Below are 18469 nucleotides of genomic sequence, written 5' to 3' on the forward strand. Positions count from 1 at the left end.
CATAACATGATGAATTTGCTAATATGTTTGAAATATATTCAGAAATGTTTCTGTAGCAGGAGCTAAGGAGTTTATCAGTTACAAATCATAATTAATATATCCCCTCCTCTTCCACCTAAAACATACCCAATGGAATAATATGTGTGTATCATTATCATGCACCTTACAAGACCAAAATTATTTTGATTCCAAAATTGTAATCTGGACTATTGCTTGGAACACATTATCCTCTTTGTCAATATTAAGGGAGGTCTAGAAAGACCTCAAAGGCATCACATGGAAGTGAGTCATGAAGAGTCACTGTAACATAAAAATGTTGGCAAAAGATGGTACAATACTCACTCTTTCAGTAGAGTAAGTGATAGGATATTTTTAATGCTCCTCAACTTCTCATCTCAAGGTCTGGTGAGTAGGAGTTTCATGGAAGAAGTGAAAGGAATGCAAACAATCCTCATCCCTTGAGGTGCACTGAGGGGCAGGGTACATTTGGAGTATTGGGGCTCCTTTGACTTTTGAGAGATAAACTGAATCAGAGCAGATTTTAAAGAAAGGAAGCAAAGAGCAGAAAGAGTTGGTTTGACCATTGGCTCCAGGAGGGAGGGATTAAAGAAGTGTTTGATGCTTTCCTTGCATTGTCTAACTCTAATCAGTAAGAGAAAGAGCAAACCAGTTATGAGACAAAAGCTAGTATGCATTTAAAAAGAGGAATTCTCAATCAGGAGGATGCATTAGTCATAGTGGTTACAGTCTGATGTCAGGCAAATGCTGTCCTATTTTAATGATAATGAGTCAAAAGGAAGTTCAACTGAATAAAGTAAATTTGAGTTTTATATTCTGTTGGATGTGGAAGGTAAAGGAAAGATAGACTTCTAGGAATTTTTCTCAAACGTTATAAATTTCTTCACATGAAGCAGACTTCTTATTTTTTTTTAATGTTTATGCACCCTTGAGAGACAGAGAGAGACAGAGCAAAGCAGGGGAGGGGCAGAGAGAGAGGGAGACACAGAATCCAAAGCAGGTTCCAGGCTTGGAGCTGTCAGTACAGAGCCCTACGCATGGCTGGAACTCACAGACTGTGAAATCATGACCTGAGCTGAAGTCAGACACTTAACCGACTGAGCCACCCAGGCACCCCGAAGCAGACTTCTTGATAAGTAGCTGAAACATATATTATTAATATTTTCTAAGTTAGTATGTCTCTATTTTCACATTTAAGATAATTTACTTTAATATTTAAAGCTTTAGCATTCAGCATTAAATAAATTTATGATCAAAAAAAGAACTATTGCAATTTATATAGTGGATTATCCTACTTTTGAAATATTTTGGAAAGAAGAAAGAAAAAATAATCAAATATATCTCTATATTTGAATTTCCATATAATTTGTATGGACTTGAATGATTATGACTATATAGAGTTTTATAAAAATGCAAAATTCTGTATTGTTGCTTTTAGCTTCATTTTATGAGTTAATGAGGCAATTATGCTGAGAAGCCAAAAAGATAATAGATAATCTAGATCTTTCTTTTATGCAATGTTTTCTTGACTGTACTGGAGTAACAGAGGAAGGTACAAACTGCTTTTGACCTTCCAGGGCACTTGGAATTAAATACAATATGTCAGACTTATCTTAGCACACACCATTATCATACTTCCCAACATATTAGATATGGCCCTTGCTTCCCAGTGGATGAAATGCCAGCTACAACAACATGTGACCAGTTATACTGCCATCTTAGTAAGGAAAACAGATCATTAGAAGGTAATGATTTCCATTTACATAAGCTCTATCAGTGAAACTGATTCTTCTGCTTCTATTTTTTGTATTGTTTTGCATTTGTGGGAGACTATTGTTACTCCCATGCCACCCATGCCATTTGCTCTCTTTTCAAAGTGAGCTTTCACAAACTGATGTAAAAGATTCTTAGCCAGAGTGATGTTACTAAAATGGCAATTTAGGTTGCTCTTAATTTCACCTTTCCCTCACAAGAAGAACAACTAGCAACTATTCAAGAACAAGACTCAGTTAAGAGAATCCTAAAACACAGGGGTGAGGCTGAAGTTCTGTCTCTACTACAAAGACCAAGATAGACTGTATTAGAGGGTAAGAGAAGCAGCTACACATTGACCACATTATCTCTCCTCCAGGTCAACATAATACCATACAGAGAGGTCTCTCCTGAGCCTCCAGTCCCTCCACTATGAAAAAAGAACCCAGAGGGGACAATCAACCTCCTAGACATTATGGGTTACTTTGTGGAAGACTCTACTCGGATTTTGTCCCCATAGGGGTTGCAGGGGAATCTGTGGGGTCTCAACCACTGGGAATCTAAATGTGACAGAAAAGGAGGGAAGATCTTGCAGCAACAAGCAGATGGATTTTGGTGGACTGAATTCATATCTGCAATACCAACTAGTAATTCCAACCAGAGACTTTGCTCATCTGTAGAATTAAGTCAGGGATACAACCTGACTAGCAAACCTGACAGGGTGCAGATCTGCTTGATTCAGACAAGAAGTTTTTAATAGAGTTTTCCTGGTCCCCAAACAAGGAGTTTTACTGGCTCTTACAAGGAGTTTTGATGTTCCTAGAGCCTGGTGTGCCATGCATATACAAGAAGATGAATGACAGCCCCACCCACTTGGGAGAATGTCTTCCAGCCCCATCTGACCAGATAGGGTAGCAACAACTCCTGGAAGCTGTGGAGCCCAAGAGCACTTGAGCCAAGAGGCAGGCAAGCAGAACTGATCACTTCCACAATAAAGGAAATACTGAGGTTGAAGTTCCCATGCCATGCACAGGCAGGGGGATTAATGCATAGACAAGGCTGAGGATAGCTCTTGGCCCCTCCAACATGAGAGCCTATTGGAAAATTAAGAGTAGCCTGGAGTGGCTCCTCTTCCCCCTTCCCAGGCAAGGAAGATGAGATATAGCCCCATCTACCATGGAGAATGTCTTCTAGCCTCATCAGACTAGAAGGGTTGGAGACAGCTCCTGGAAGCTTTGCAGCCCAATCACACTTGAGTCAATAGGTAGACAGAACTGGTAGTATGCAGAGCAAAGCCAGTGGCCTTGTTTGGTCAAGGCAATGGGGTGCAGGTGCATTTGAGTTAAGACAACAAGGAAAGATTTACCAGATTTAAAGATAATTCTGCTATATCTGTCAAGAAATTTATTTTGTAGCTGTTTTCATTGCTGAGTACAGGTTTCATACTGTCTCACCAGGGAACACAACTAGAGCACACAGGAAGCTGCATAGGCCATTCAACAACCTGCATACACTGGCACTTGAATAAAGAGCACAACCTATGGTTTCCCCCATCTATCAAGCAAAACCCTCTATTCACCTTACCAGGGAATTCAGTGCACACTTTGGCCCTGACCCACAAACAATGAGCTATACTAGCCCAGGGTCTTGTTCTGATGCATTGTTACAGCAAGGAAGTTAATTTAGAGCACTATCCATTACTGAATATGGTACCCAGTCCTGATCATCTAGAAATCCTGACCAGAGAATTGAAGCAACCATAGAGCTCACCCTACAGCCTCACTTGGGTAGGGAACCAAAACAGCAGTTCTATCCAATTGTTCTCAGCAAGAGGCACAACCCCATCCTCAGATCCTGAACAGTTGACTTGCCCCAAAATATACCACAAGAGCAAGACCACCTGTCCAAGGACATTACCAGAAGACATATCCAGAAACTCAAATTGAGCTCACTGGTAAAGAACTGCTTCTGTCAAAGCAAACCCATAAACTCTTGAAGAGGAACCCAATTACTCAAATGTACAGATATCAACATAAGGAATCAAGGATCATAAAAATTCAGATACAGATGACACCACCAAAGGAAACTAATAAAGCTCTTATAAATGACCATAAAGAAAAGGAGATAGGGGTTCCTGGGTGGCTCAGTTGGTTGAGTGTCCGACTTCAGCTCAGGTTATAATCTCACAGTTTGTGAGTTCAAGTCCCATGTTAGGCTCTGTGCCTATCCCATGTCCCAAGTTAGGCTCTGGAGCCTATCTCCAGGCTCTGTGTCTCCCTCTCTCTCTGCTCCTCCCCAACTCGTGCTCTGTCTCTCTGTCTCTTTCTCTCTCAAAAATAAAAATAAAACATTACAAGACATGGAGATATATAAACTGGCAGACAAAGAATTCAGAATAATACCCTTAAGGAAGTTTAGTAAACTACAAGAAAACACAGACAGACAACTTAAATAAAACTGGAAAACAGTGCATGAACAAAATGAGAAGTTTAATAAGGAAAGAAATTTTGGAGTTGAAAAATACAATAACTGAACTGAAGAATTCCATAGAGAGTTTCAAAAATGGAAATCACTATGCAGAGAGTGAATAGGTGAGATAGAGGATAGAACAATAGAAATTACCCCACCAGAAGAGCAAATACAAAAACAAAAAAAAGAATGAACAAGAATGGATAAAGTCTGTGGGAATTATGGGACACAATAAAAAGAAACTATATTCACATTATGGGAATTCCAGAAGGAAAAGAGAAGGTGAAAGAAAATATATTTAAAGAAATAATAACTAAAACTTCCTGATCTGGGGACAGAAATGGACATATAGATCCATGAAGCTCAAAGGATTCTAAATAGGTTGAATATAATCAGGCCTACATCAAAACACATTATAATTAAATTGTCAAAATTCAAAGACTAAGAAATAATTTTAAGAGCATAAAGAGATAATAAGTTTTTAAACACTCTTCAGGCCAAAATAGAATGGAATGACATATTCAAAATATTGAAAGAAAAGAGTATCAACCAAGATTTCTATACCCAGCAAAGTTGTCCATCAGAAAAAAGGAAGGGTAAAGACTTTCCTGAACAAAAAAAACTGCAGGAGTTCATTACTACCAGAACTGCCTTGCAATAAGTGCTAAAGGATGTAGTTGGCTAGAAGTAAAGAACACTAATTAACGTCACAAAAATATAAAAAGGTAGCATAAATCTCACTGGTAATGATAAATATATAGTCATAGTTGGATTCTGCAACATGGTAACAATGGTGTATAATCCACCTAAAATCCTACTTTTAAAGTTAAAGAAATAAACATTACTATGTTCATTAATATTATAATATGTTTAATGTAAAAATAATCTAATTTCAATAATTGTTTATTAGTTGCACAGTATAAAAAAGCATGTAAGCTCTAACAGCAATAACTCAAAATGTGAGAGGGAGAAGAAGTAAAAGTGTTCAGTTTGTACATTCTTTTGAAGTTAAATTACTCTTAGTTTAAAATAAGTTTTTATGGACATATCAGACAAAGGGCTAGTATCCAAAGTCTATAAAGAGCTCACCAAACTCCACACCTGAAAAACAAATAATCCAGTGAAGAAATAGGCAGAAAACATGAATAGACACTTCTCTAAAGAAGACATCTAGATGGCCAACAGGCACATGAAAAGATGCTCAATGTCGCTCCTCATCAGGGAAATACAAATCAAAACCACACTCAGATACCATCTCACACCAGTCAGATGGCTAAAATGAACAAAACAGGAGACTATAGATGCTGACAAGGATGTGGAGAAATGGGAACCCTCTTGCACTGTTGGTGGGAATGCAAACTGGTGTAGCCACTCTGGAAAACAGTGTGGAGGTTCTTCAAAAAATTAAAAATAGGCCTACCCTATGACACAGCAGTAGCACTGCTAGGAAGTCACCCAAGGGATACAGGAGTACTGATGCATAGGGGCACTTGTACCCCAATGTTTATAGCAGCATTCTCAATAATAGCTAAATTATGGAAAAAGCCTAAATGTCCATCAACTGACGATTGGATAAAGAAATTGTGGTTTATATACACAATGGAGTACTACATGGCAATGAGAAAGAATGAAATATGGCCTTTTGTAGCAATGTGGATAGAACTGGAGAGTGTTACGCTAAGTGAAATAAGTCATACAGAGAAGGACAGATTCCATATGTTTTCACTCATATGTGGATCCTGAGAAACTTAACAGAAGACCATGGGGGAGGGGAAGGGAAAAAAGTGGTTAGAGAGGGAGGGAGCCAAAACATAAGAGACTCCTAAAAACTGAGAACAATCTGAGGGTTGATGGGGGGTGCGAGGGAGGGGTGGGTGGGTGATGGGTATTGAGGAGGGCACCTTTTGGGATGAGCACTGGGTGTTGTATGGAAACCAATTTGACAATAAATTTCATAATAAAATAATAAAATAATAAAAAATAAATTAAAAATAAAATAAAATAAGGTTTTATGTGTTTAGGATATTTTATGTTAGCTACATGGTAACCAGAAGGGAAATTCCAGTAGTAATCACACAAAAGAAGATGATAAAGAACTCAAAACATACCTATAGCAAGACATCAAAACACAAAAAAAGAGGGCAGAAAAAGAAAAAAAAGGAAAAATGAAACAACAACAAAAACAACCTGAAAACAATAGATAAAATGACAACAGTATGTACTTATCTCTCAATAATAACTTCAAAAGTAAACAGATTAAATTCTCCAATTAAAAGACAAAGATTTGTGAATGGATTAAAAAAATACAGGATTCAACAGTTTGCTATCTACAAGAGATTCACTTTCAACCTTAAAGACACACATGGATTGAGAGTGAAGGGATGAAAAAAGACATTTAACCAATTGGTCAGTAAAAAAATCAGGGGTAGCTATACTTGTATCAGACTAAACTTCCACCTACACTTGAATTTTACTATTTTCTCAAAAGGGGAATGTACTGAAATGTACTTAGTGGTAACTATAGTTGCTGATAAATACATACAAAAAAGTTTATCTTCTTTTCCATTATAGATGTGGCTTTGTCTATGTATATATTGGTGATAAAGAGCTGCCTTTGCAAGGGACAATCTGTAATTCATTGTTGATGTGTCCTACTAATAGAATATAATAAATTAATTTGTATACTGTCAACACTAAGAAGGGCTCCTGCTGGCCCAACACATTTTTCACTCCATTCTCTTCTTTCTTTTATGATTTCTGAGGGAAAGTTAGATGTAATTCTTTGTTTCTCTATAACTAACTAAGTCGTTTTTCTCCATTTGGTTTCCTTCAATATTTATTCATCTTTGATTTCCTATAGTTTGAATATGATATACCTAGATGCACTTTTTTTTTTTTTTTTTTTTTTTTTTTTTTTTTTTTTTTTTTTTACTGCTTGGTGTTCTGTGATTTTCCTGAATTTTGTGGTGTCTGACCTTAATTTGGAGAAATTCTCAGTCATTATCACTTTAACTATTTTTTTTTCTGTTTTTCTTTGTTTTTTTTTTCTTTTTTCTTTATCTGGTATTCCCATCATGTGTTTGCTATACCTTTGTTGCCCCACAGAGTTGATTTTTCAGTTTATTCAGTTTTTCACTTGTTAGGATGAAGTGACAACTTCCAAGCTTCTTACATGATGGAACAGAACAGTAATACCTTCTTTGAATGTCCATTTACCTTGCTGCTAAGGACTCTGAGTTCTCTGAATTATCTTCTTAGTTTTCTTAGCACTCGGCCTCTCTGCTCTGGCTGCCACTCAAACCTTACCATTTATTTTATGATTTTGCCAAATTTTGCTTCTGACAGTTAAGCACCAACATGTGGCTTCTGTTATTTCATTCTCTTTGCTATCACAGTATCCAGCTCTATAATAGCATTGCCTCTTTTTAGCCCCAAACTCCAGTAGCAAACCACTACTGAGAATCTCAGTGGCACTTTTGTCCCTCCCACTGTTACATTTGTTATTATTTTGATAAATGGAGTATCCTTTGGTCTCTCCCATGAAAATAGCTGGTAAGATTTCCAGATTTACTCTTGTCTGGCATGTCTTATTATCTTTACATTTTGATTCTTCTGTTAAACATTTAATCTGGCAATTAAGGCAGATTAAAATTAAATTAGTGAAGTATTACTTTGAGTGAAGATTGCTTTCCCCATTGTCCACAATCCATTTTACCAATGTATTGGCAATGTCTCCTTGGTTCTCCCCAGGGTAATACAACCTGTATCATGAGGGAATACTCCAATATCCATGAACTCTCCCTCATCTAACTTTGTGTTCTGCATCACATAATCCAGGATTCTCAGAATCCAGCTGTATACATGTCCACTGGTTCCCAGTTTATAACTAACTGAATTATGCAGCTTTTTTTTTCCTTTTTTTTTGTAGTGCCAGTCCTCCTTTACCAAGCTCAGAGCATTTCTAGTAAGGGCAAGCTGAAACTAGATAGTTGCTATTTTTTTGGTTGTCAGGTGAGGCAGTGGGGATAGATCTTGAGTAGGGGCAATAATTGTCTTGTAAGGCACTTACCTCATTTTAGGCTTCTGTATGATCTACGAGTAAGGATAGGGGGAGATTCTTTTAATAGGAGTGTGTGGGCTACTTTTGCAGACCCAGCAAGTTAAGTGTATGTTGGCATTCAAAGTTATGACATGTATCCACCCAGGTATTTCAATCATAAGTCTCAAGGTCTTACTAATTCCCTGTTTGGCCCTCAGATTGCCATATGAAAGTTGGCAGGGCTGGAGATTTATCTAAAACTTTATTACTTTTCAAATTAAATCCTGAGACTGGTTCTTTGTTCTGTTTGCCTTCTAGCTGTAGGGCAGTCACATCAAGGAGATCCTTTGGCTTTCATATTTTGCCTGAATTAGTAATTAACCCCCTAACTCTGATATTATCTCTTTTAGAAGTCAGTGCTTAGCAACAGATACCAAATTTCCAAATTCTTATAGTTATCATTTCCCTTACACTAGATACATTGCACTAGCCAGCTCATCTCTTTTACTTGTATTCTTTCTCAGTTTACATTACTGAAAGGTTAGAGTTAGATTGCCACTGCATAGCAATAATTATCCATATACCACATACCATAAGTGACAAGGTTCTTATTGCCATGCGGCCACATCCAAATTACATTTCAAAGTCTGCTCCCTAGGAATACTTTTAGTACCAAGGAACAGAATATGAAATGAAGAGTTTAGTTGTTTAGTGAATACTATGATGTGCTACCTGGCTCTTCCCTTTGGAGCTATACAAACATTCTCCCATTTGCTAAGACTGGTGCCTACAGATGGTTCAAAAAGGAGTACCTTCACAGGATGCTTTATGTTTTTTGAAAAGAAAACATATCATCTAACCCAAAGTTATGTGTCCTTGTCAAGGGACACCTACATTCAATGACTGCTCTATGTAGAGGGGAAAAGCCCGATCCCTTACTTCAATTCAGGTCAACTATGAAAGGTCACTTCTGCTCTGCACTCCCTGTGGGACTGGATAAAGTCTTAGCTGTAATTACACCACAGTTCAACTTTTACTGCACTCTTACTCCCTTAAAGATGTTGTTCAGAACAGTTATCAATAAGGCTTTTGCATGTAAATCTCAGCTTCCCATAAATACAGACCTAACACGTGCACTAAATTTGTTGGGAAGTATTCTGAAGAAATGTAACTAGGATAAATAAGGAAAGCAGAAGTGAACAAAGGAAAAGGTTGACTTATAGTGTAGCTTCAAATGAAGCTTTAAGCACTTGTATGGGAAAACTTGAAGCTAGAGCTAGAATAGTCCCTCAGAACTGTCCTAAATTGTAAGGGGGTTAAGCCAGTCATTGGCCAGGTCTGTCACTTAGGAAAGGTCATAACCTTAAGGCAGCTCCTGAATGTGAGAACACTTTCCAATGAGGACACAGTTGTGGGCCATAAGGAAAAATAGTCTCTAGAAGCTAGGGATGAGCCCATTGACATCAAAAAGGATTTGGGAAGCACACCACAGTATTCACTTCAGTGTGTAAAGGTGTACATTTTAAGATTTTTATATTATCTAAAAACATTAAAATGTATATAAATTATCAATGATTATAACTACGTATCAGTTTCTTTGTCGTTAAGATCTATGAGCATTGGCAAGCACTCCATTGCAAAACTTGTGAAAATTCAGTGATCTTACTAATATTTCTTGGAAGGAGGTGGGTGTGTTCTCTTAGTTAATTATGGTTCTAATTTGGTTTCTGAGCCATCTTATCATACACTAATGGTTAATTTTGTGTGTCATTTTGTCTATTCCATGGCACCTAGATATTTGGTTGAAAACCAGTCTAGACGTTGCTGTGTACACTTTGAGTAAAGAAAAATCACCCTCTGTCATATTGTCTGGGCTTATCCAATCAGCTGAAGGTCTTGAAAGAAAAAATACTAAAATCCTTTAAGAAAGAGGGAATTCTGCCTCCAGATTGCCTTCAAACTCAAGTTGGAACATTAAGTCTCTCTTAAGTCATATCTAGGCTGCTTATCTGGTCTGAAGATTGCCAGCCCCCATAATTGAATGAGCTAATTCCTTATAATCAATCTTTCTCTCACTGTCTCTCAAACTTTTTCTCTCCCTCTCTCTTCTATCTATCTATCTATCTATCTATCATCTATCCACACATCCTATTGGTCTGTTCCTCTGAAGAACCCTAACAAGCCACACCAGACCAAATCATGTTCTATGTGTCGTTATTAAATACTACCTCAACTGCAATGTGTAACTGAATTTTTCCCTTGATTTTCACATGTATATACATACACACAAACATGCATAATCACACAAATACTAAAAGTTCAAAAAGAAATACAGTGTATTTTTGCAACATAAATGATTTAAAATATAATATTGAAATTTTATCTAAAATATTTCATATATCCTGTTTTATTCAATCAGAAAAAATAAAAATTGATCAAATTTTTAAAAAGGCAATGAAAATACATCTACAGATAATTCAGATTTTGAAAACACATGTGATAAACAGGTCAAGAACTTAAATGACAAGAGCAAGGCCTTCATCAGAGAACTAGAAATTATAAAAATCAATACAATGAAAATTTTAGAACCAAAAGAAATTACCCAGTAAGTGGTTTTAACATAAAATAAGATACAACTGAAAAGAAAATTTTAAATTGATATATGTCAGTCAGAAGAAATCTGAGTCTCTAACAGTGAGAGGCAAATGGATGGAAAATGTAGAAAAGAGCACAAGGAATGTATAAGACATTGTAAAGTATCTAACATAGACATAATTTAAGTCTGAAGAGAAGAGAAAGACAGAAAAGGGCAGGAGTACTATATGAAGAGATATTTTTTTTAAAAATTGACAAAATATATTAAGTCACATATTTAAATTCACAAAGACTCTTAAGCAAAAAATACACAGAAAAATCCATAGCTGTGCAAAAATTGTAAAATTGTTAAGTAACAAAGAAAAAGAATTTCTTGAAAGTAACCAGAAGATCAAAGATAACTTTAAATTTGAAAGAACAATAATATGTCTGATGGCTGACTTCTTAACCAAAACAATGCAAGCCAGAAACCATGTGTTAGATGACTAAAATAAAATAAGTGTTGGAACACCTGGGTGGCTCAGTCGCTTAAATGTCTGACATCTGATTTCATGATCTCACAGTTCATGTGTTCAAGCCCTGCATCGGTTCTGTGCTGACAGTACAGAGACTGCTTGAGATTTTCTCTCTCTCTCTCTCTCTCTCTCTCTTTCTCAATCTCTCTGCACCCTCCACTGCTCATTCTCACTATTAATAAATAAATAAATAAATAACTTAAAAAAAGGGTTAACTTTCTCTCCCTCTCTTCTGCCCAATACTAAAAGTGTTATTCAGAGGTATGTTTTTAGGTAGAGGCAAAAGATGCATGAAGGAATACATTAAGAGAAAATATATGGGAAAGTATGAATGTCATATGTATAAAATGATTATGCCTGATATTATTTAGAACCCAGAGAAAATAAAAATTATTAAAAAAAAAAAAAACAATAGCATAAGAATCCTGAAAGGGCAAATACAGTTAGAGCTGTAAGGTGGTTTTTTTTTCAATTATTTGGGATATAGTTAAAGTATTGATTTATAGTAAGTCTATTAATTCAAGAAAAGAAATTATAATGCCTAAAGAAACCACTGTAGAAGAATGTAAAACTAGTAAGTTAAAACAGGAAAATTTTAGAATAATAAAACTTACTAAATTAATCTAAAAGAAGACAATAGAGGAGAGCAAAAGGAATATAGAAATGGTGGTGAAGTAGAAGACCAATAATAAATACTTGATTTAAATCCAGATTAGAAAACAAAGGGATAGAAAAAAAATAGATCAAGCACAACCACTTAAAGAAGGCTAGCATAGCTATACTAATATCCTATAATTTAGGATATACATTAAACAATAAGCATTAGTGTTGATAATCAGGACATTTTATGAAGATAAAAGGATCAACTATCAGGAAGGTATAGGGGCACAGGGATGGCTCAGTCAGTTAAGTGTTGAACTCCTGGTTTTGGCTCAGGTTATGACCTCATGGTTGTAAAACCGAGCCCTGCTTTGGGTTCTGTGCTGGGTTTGAAGTCTGCTTAAGATTCTGCACTTTCCCTCTGCACTTCTCCCACTCACACATGAGCACTCTCTCTCTCTCAAAAAAAAATAATAAAATAGAAGGTATATATTTCTACATTTGAATGCTTCCAATAATATAGCTTCAAAATATGTAAACCCTAAATTTTCAAAAATAAAAAGGTAAATCAACATAGTTGGAGATTTTAATACACTTTATTCAGCAACTAATAAAACAAGTAAACATTAAAAAACACACATAAACGACCTGAGAAGATGGTGGCATAGGAGGACGCTGGGCTCACCTCCTCCTGCGATCGCTAAGATTCCCACATCTGCCTAAATAACCCAGAAAACCACCAGAAGACTAGCAGAATGGACTCTCTGGAGTTAAGCATAGTCAAGAGGCCCACAGAAGAGGGTAGGAAGGGCAGAGAGACGGTGCATGCTACTGTTATGCCCAGAATTCGTGATCCCCAAAGACCACCAGGGAGCCGAGTCCGATGCAAAAGCAAAAGAGCCTTTATTCGAGCTAGCTCGAGCTCAATCCCCTACCTGCACTGACACATCGGTGAGATACCAGGGAGAGAGAGAGAGAGTTTCAAAAGCACAAAGGTTTTATAGGGGTCTAGGGGCAGCCGATTGGCTGGGGAAGGGGCGTGGCCTTGGCCGATTGGCTGGGGAAGGGTCAGAGTCCTGTTATGCAGGTCGCTGGGCGTGTTTTGATCAGGAAGTTTGAATGGGTGAGAGGGAGGTTACTCAAGGGGAGGAGGCGTGGTCTAGGTGAAGGACACAGAACAAGATGGAGTCTGCCGGCATAGGCCCGCCCTTTCATTCCCCCCTTGTCATGTAGCTTACAGATCCAATCATGGGACCGGCTGCATTTATGGTGACAAGGGGAACAGAGTTTGGAGGTTTTACGCTAAGTTCTGGGAAGCATGTGTCCCTGGGGTGGCTCTGGGAGGTCTGATTAAGTATTGTCCCCGAGCTGGTGTCTATGATCTGCCAGGTGATGTTTTGGGGGGCGTGGGGACTCCTGGCAGCATGAGCAATGACAAGCAGAGTTGACAGAGTTACCAATATTAGGTGGGTCGAATGCTCTGTAGCTTGAGCTTGAGCAGGTTGTGTTGGTCCCGACTGATGGCCCATCGCGTGACGAAGTCCTTCTGGATCGAGGAGGGGTCCGCTGGCCGAACGTGGGTGTGATGGACCCAGGTCGCGATGCCGTCTACTTTGAGAGCGGTGGGGGTTGTCAGCACCACGATATAGGGTCCCTTCCAGCGCGGCTCGAGGGTCTCTCGGTGGTGCCTCTTGACATAGACCCAGTCTCCCGGCCTGTACTGATGAGGTGTCAGGGTCGGGCCAGCCTTGTAGATGGCACGGAGGCGCGGCCAAATGTCCTCATGCGCCCTCTGGAGCCCTCTCAAGGAAAGAAAAAGTTCTTGATCTTTAAACTCAGCAAGAAGTTCAGCTCGAAGGCTGGGAATAACAGGGGGTGGGCTGCCAAACATGATCTCGTAGGGAGTAAAACCCAGAGTGTAAGAAGTGTTTCTAACCCGGTAAAGGGCGTATGGTAGGAGAGTCACCCAGTCCCTGCCAGTCTCCATGGTTAATTTGGTAAGGGTCTCTTTTAGGGTTCTAGTCATTCTTTCTACCTGTCCTGAGCTCTGGGGCCTATAAGCACAATGTAATTTCCAGTTTGCCCCCACCGCCTTGGCTACTGCCTGTGTTACCTGCGAGATAAAAGCTGGTCCATTGTCTGATCCTACCATGGCAGGAAAACCATACCTGGGTAAGATGTCTTCTAGTAGCTTCTTAGCCACCGTCTGAGCTGTTTCATGCTTGGTTGGGTATGCCTCCACCCAGCCAGAGAAGGTGTCTGTAAATACTAAAAGGTATTTATAACCATACTTTCCTGGTTTGACTTCAGTGAAGTCGACTTCCCATTGGGCTCCCGGTCTGGTGCCTCTGAGCCTGGTTCCTTTTTTATTTGATGTGGCTCTCGCGTTGGTGAGTTGGCAGGTCTTGCAGGCAGATACAACTTGCTCTATTTTGGTGTCCTGTTGGTGAATCTTGATTCCGGCATGTCGGATTAAGTCTTTTAATTTTCGGGCCCCCATGTGAGTAGACCAATGCATGTGCTCTAATATTGAGACTCCGAGCTGGTCTGGCAGCACGAGCTCCTTGTTAGGTGTATACCACCATCCCTTTATCTCCTGGGTCATGGGGAGTTTCTTGATCTGCTGTAACTCCTCCTGGGAGTACTTGGGCTGGGCTGGTAAAACTGGGTCTCCCGGGTCTGGTAGTTGTATGGTCATGGTGGGGACTGGAGTAAGGGCTACTGCCTTGGCTGCCTGGTCAGCCTTTCGATTACCTCTAGCTACTGGGTTATCAGCTTTTTGGTGCCCTTGGCAGTGGATAATGGCTAGCTTGGCAGGAAGCCATAAGGCCATAAGCAGGTTAAGTATCTCCTGCTTATTTTTTTATAGTCCGTCTTTCTGCCGTCAGTAACCCCCTCTCCTGATAAATTGCCCCATGAATATGAGCTGTGGCAAATGCATAACGGCTGTCTGTGTAGATGTTAAGCCTTTTTCCAGCTCCCAGCATCAGCGCCTTGGTGAGGGCTATGAGCTCTGCTCACTGGGCTGACTTTCCGGAGGGTAGAGCCTCCGCCCATACGGTGTCCATTTCGGTGACCACCACTGCACCCGCATACCTGTGTCCGTCTTGCACAAAGCTGTTGCCATCAGTGAACCAAGTAGCCTCGGCATCGGGGAGGGGCCGGTCGGTCAGGTCCGTCTGGAATCCATGTACTTGTTCCAGGATTCCCGCACAGTCATGTAGTGGAGCACCTAGGTCAGGGTCGGGCAGCAGGGTTGCAGGATTGAGGGCTGCACTGGGGTGGAACTGCACTCGTGGAGGGTTGAGTAGGAGGCTCTGGTAATGAGTCATATGTGTATTGCTCATCCATCTATCCGGAGGCTGTTTCAGGACCCCTTCAATGGCGTGTGGGGTCGTGATCCAGATCTCCTGTCCTAGGGTCAGTTTGTCTGCATCCTTGACTAGGAGTGCTGTCGCCGCAATAATTCTTAGGCATGGCGGCCAGCCGGCAGCCACTGGGTCTAGTTTCTTAGACAGGTAAGCCACTGGGCGGTTCCAGGGGCCTAAGGCTTGAGTTAGAACCCCTTTTGCTATTCCCTTATGTTCGTCTACAAAGAGGTGGAAGGGTTTCATAATGTCTGGTAGGTCCAGGGTTGGGGCACTTAAGAGAGCCTTTTTTAACTGATTAAAGGCAATTTCTTCTTTTTCAGTCCATTTAAATGTTTTCCCTTCTTTGGTAGCTTCATATAGGGGCTTGGCAATCTCAGCAAAACCTGGAACCCAGAGGCGGCAGTAGCCGGCTGATCCTAGGAATTCCCTCACTTCTCTTCGGGAGGTGGGAGTAGGGATCTTTAGGACAGTTTCTTTTCTGGCATCTGATAACCGCCACTGTCCGCCCTCCAGGATATATCCCAGGTAACTTACCCTCTCCCTGCATATCTGAGCCTTCTTTTCGGATGCCCGGTACCCTAAGGCCCCCAGGGTAGCCAGCAGGTCCTGGGTCCCTCGCTCACAGTCTTTGGCCGTGTTGGCAGCAATCAGGATGTCATCTATGTACTGTAGGAGGGTGAGGCCAGGGTGCTCCCTTCTGTACTCACCAGGTCCTTGTGTAGTGCCTCGTCGAAGATGGTGGGTGAATTTTTGAATCCCTGAGGTAGCCGTGTCCAGGTGAATTGCCCACTGTAGCCCTCCTCCGGATCATGCCACTCAAAGGCTAACAAGGGTTGGCTCTGGGGTGCCAGCGGCAGACTGAAGAAGGCATCATTTAAATCTAGTACAGTATACCAGACCCTGGAGGGTGCCAAGGAGCTCAAGAGAGTATATGGGTTGGGAACAGTTGGGTGTATGTCCGCGACCCTCTTATTTACTTCCCGGAGGTCTTGTACCGGTTGATAGTCATTTGTGTGAGGCTTTTTGACCGGCAGTAAGGGGGTGTTCCAGGCAGACTGGCAAGGAACTAGTACCCCTAGGCTTCGTAGTCTCCGGATGTGTAGCTGGATCCCCTTCCGGGCCTCCTGAGACATGGGGTATTGTTTGATCCTTACCGGACTCTCTCCTGGCTCGAGCTCTACCAGGACTGGGGTCCTGTGAGCGGCTAGTCCCATCCCCCCCATCTCTGCCCAAACCGAGGGGAATTCTTGTAGCCATCTGTCTATATTATCCTCTCTCGGGAGCGCCTCCTGGTGGAGGAGGTATTCATCCTCCAGTTTCATGGTCAGGACCTGGATGGGGTGGCCCTTGCCATCGGTGACCTGAGGCCCCCCTTGTCTGAAAGTTATCTGAGCTCCAATCTTGGTCAGTAAGTCCCGTCCTAACAGCGGGTAGGGGCATTCTGGTATTACCATAAAGGAGTGGGATACCCGGCCCATTCCCAAATCTACTGTTCTTCGGGTAGTCCATGAATACTGGCTCATACCAGTTGCCCCTTGTACCCAGGACTTCTTGCTGGCTAGTTTTCCTTGTGGGGTGTGGAGGACCAAATGTTGTGCTCCGGTGTCGACAAGGAAGTCAACAGGGGTCCCTTCCACTTTAAGAGTTACCCTGGGTTCGGGGAGAGGGTCCGAACCCCGACTCCCCTAATCACTTAGTTCATCTAGCTGTAGGACTTTTACTCGATCAGTCTTGCTTCCCTTCCTGCCGGCCCTTTTTGGACAATCTCGGGCCCAATGCCCTATCTCCTTGCAGTATGCGCACTGATCCTTCTGCAGCCTCTGCTTCCCCCCCTTGGTGGTTCCTTTACCTTTTCTTGCATCGTCTGCCAGCTGCCGGAGACGGCGGTCTCGTTCCTCAGGGAAGTCAGCAGTGGTAGCTAGTAGTATTCTGGCCAGGTCTCGATCTGCTTACTGCTGGCAGCCGCCATGACGCGAGCCTGCTTGTCCTCGGGAGGCTCCTGGTTATTATATACCTTTTCGGCTACCACCAGTAAGTCCTGCAGACTTTTTTTCTCCTAGTCTATCTATTTTCTGTAATTTTCTCCTAATGTCTATGGCCGATTGGTTTACAAAGGCCATGATAACAGCTGCCTTGCTTTCCGGAGCCTCTGGATCCATGGGGGTATAGGTACGGAATGCCTCCATGATCCGTTCTAAAAAGGCAGCCGGAGATTCATCTTTTCCCTTTGTACATTTCCTACCTGGCCAAATTGGTTGGCTTTCTAGCAGCCATTCGGAGACCCCCCATTAGAGTCTGGCAGTAGACCCAGAGCCTCTCCTTACCTTCTGCCATGTTGAAATCCCACTGGGGCCGAGTTAAGGGGAAGGAGGCATCTATCTGAGCCTGGTTGGTGGTGGGATTCCCATCTGCGCCCGGAACTAGTTTTCGGGCCTCATTGAGGATTCTTTCTCTTTCTTCAGTCATGAACAGGACCTGCAAAAGCTGCTGGCAATCGTCCCACGTGGGCTGATGGGTAAAAAGAACAGAGTCTAATAAATCAATAAGCCCTGCCGGTTTCTCAGAAAACTTAGGATTCTGAGCTTTCCAATTGTAGAGGTCACTAGTGGCGAAAGGCCAATAGTGATGGGGCTGATTCCCCTCCACGTCTGGGGGTCCAGCGGCTCGCAGGGGCAGAAGAGTGGAGTCAGCAGCAGAGGCGGATTGCTCCCTCTGACACCTTTGTCTGGTAAAGGGCGGGCTTCCCACTGGAGCGTTTCCGCCTCCCGCTCTCGGAACAGCGTCTCCCTCCCCCGGAGGGGGAGGATGGTGTTCTTCCGGCATCCTAGAGGGGTTATAAGGGGGAGAAAAAATTAATTCTTCTTCAGTACCCCCCTGTAAGACAGGGTAGAGGGGTGCTGAAGGCTGGATAAGACTTTTCTTCTTCTTTGTCCCCTGCAAAGCAAGAATGGGCTTTGGTTCCAGAGGGAGCGGGGCTAGGAAGGGCTTAAGCCAAGAGGGTGGGTAGAGGCATAGTCTGAGTCTGTCCCATAACGTCCGTCCAGTAAGTCCACAGAGCAAAACAGAGAAACACAAAAACAGACAAACAGAGGGCCCCTAGAAAGTCTTCC

At 41.4% G+C, this 18469-nt stretch overlaps 1 protein-coding gene across 1 annotated transcript; it reads right to left on the reverse strand.

The window, feature by feature from the left end:
- Positions 1-14150: 14150 nt before the first annotated feature.
- LOC115518377 lies at positions 14151-17891 on the reverse strand (the record flags this gene model as incomplete). The annotated part of the gene is given in 7 exon segments (XM_030321856.1): positions 14151-14179; positions 14182-14851; positions 14853-16066; positions 16069-17307; positions 17310-17403; positions 17405-17600; positions 17602-17891. Coding segments are annotated over 7 exon segments (3732 nt in total), but the record flags the coding sequence as incomplete, so codon positions are not given.
- Between the last annotated feature and the right edge of the window lie 578 nt (positions 17892-18469).

The sequence above is a fragment of the Lynx canadensis genome, chromosome B4 (assembly GCF_007474595.2).
Source record: "Lynx canadensis isolate LIC74 chromosome B4, mLynCan4.pri.v2, whole genome shotgun sequence".
Taxonomy (NCBI): Eukaryota; Metazoa; Chordata; class Mammalia; order Carnivora; family Felidae; genus Lynx; species Lynx canadensis.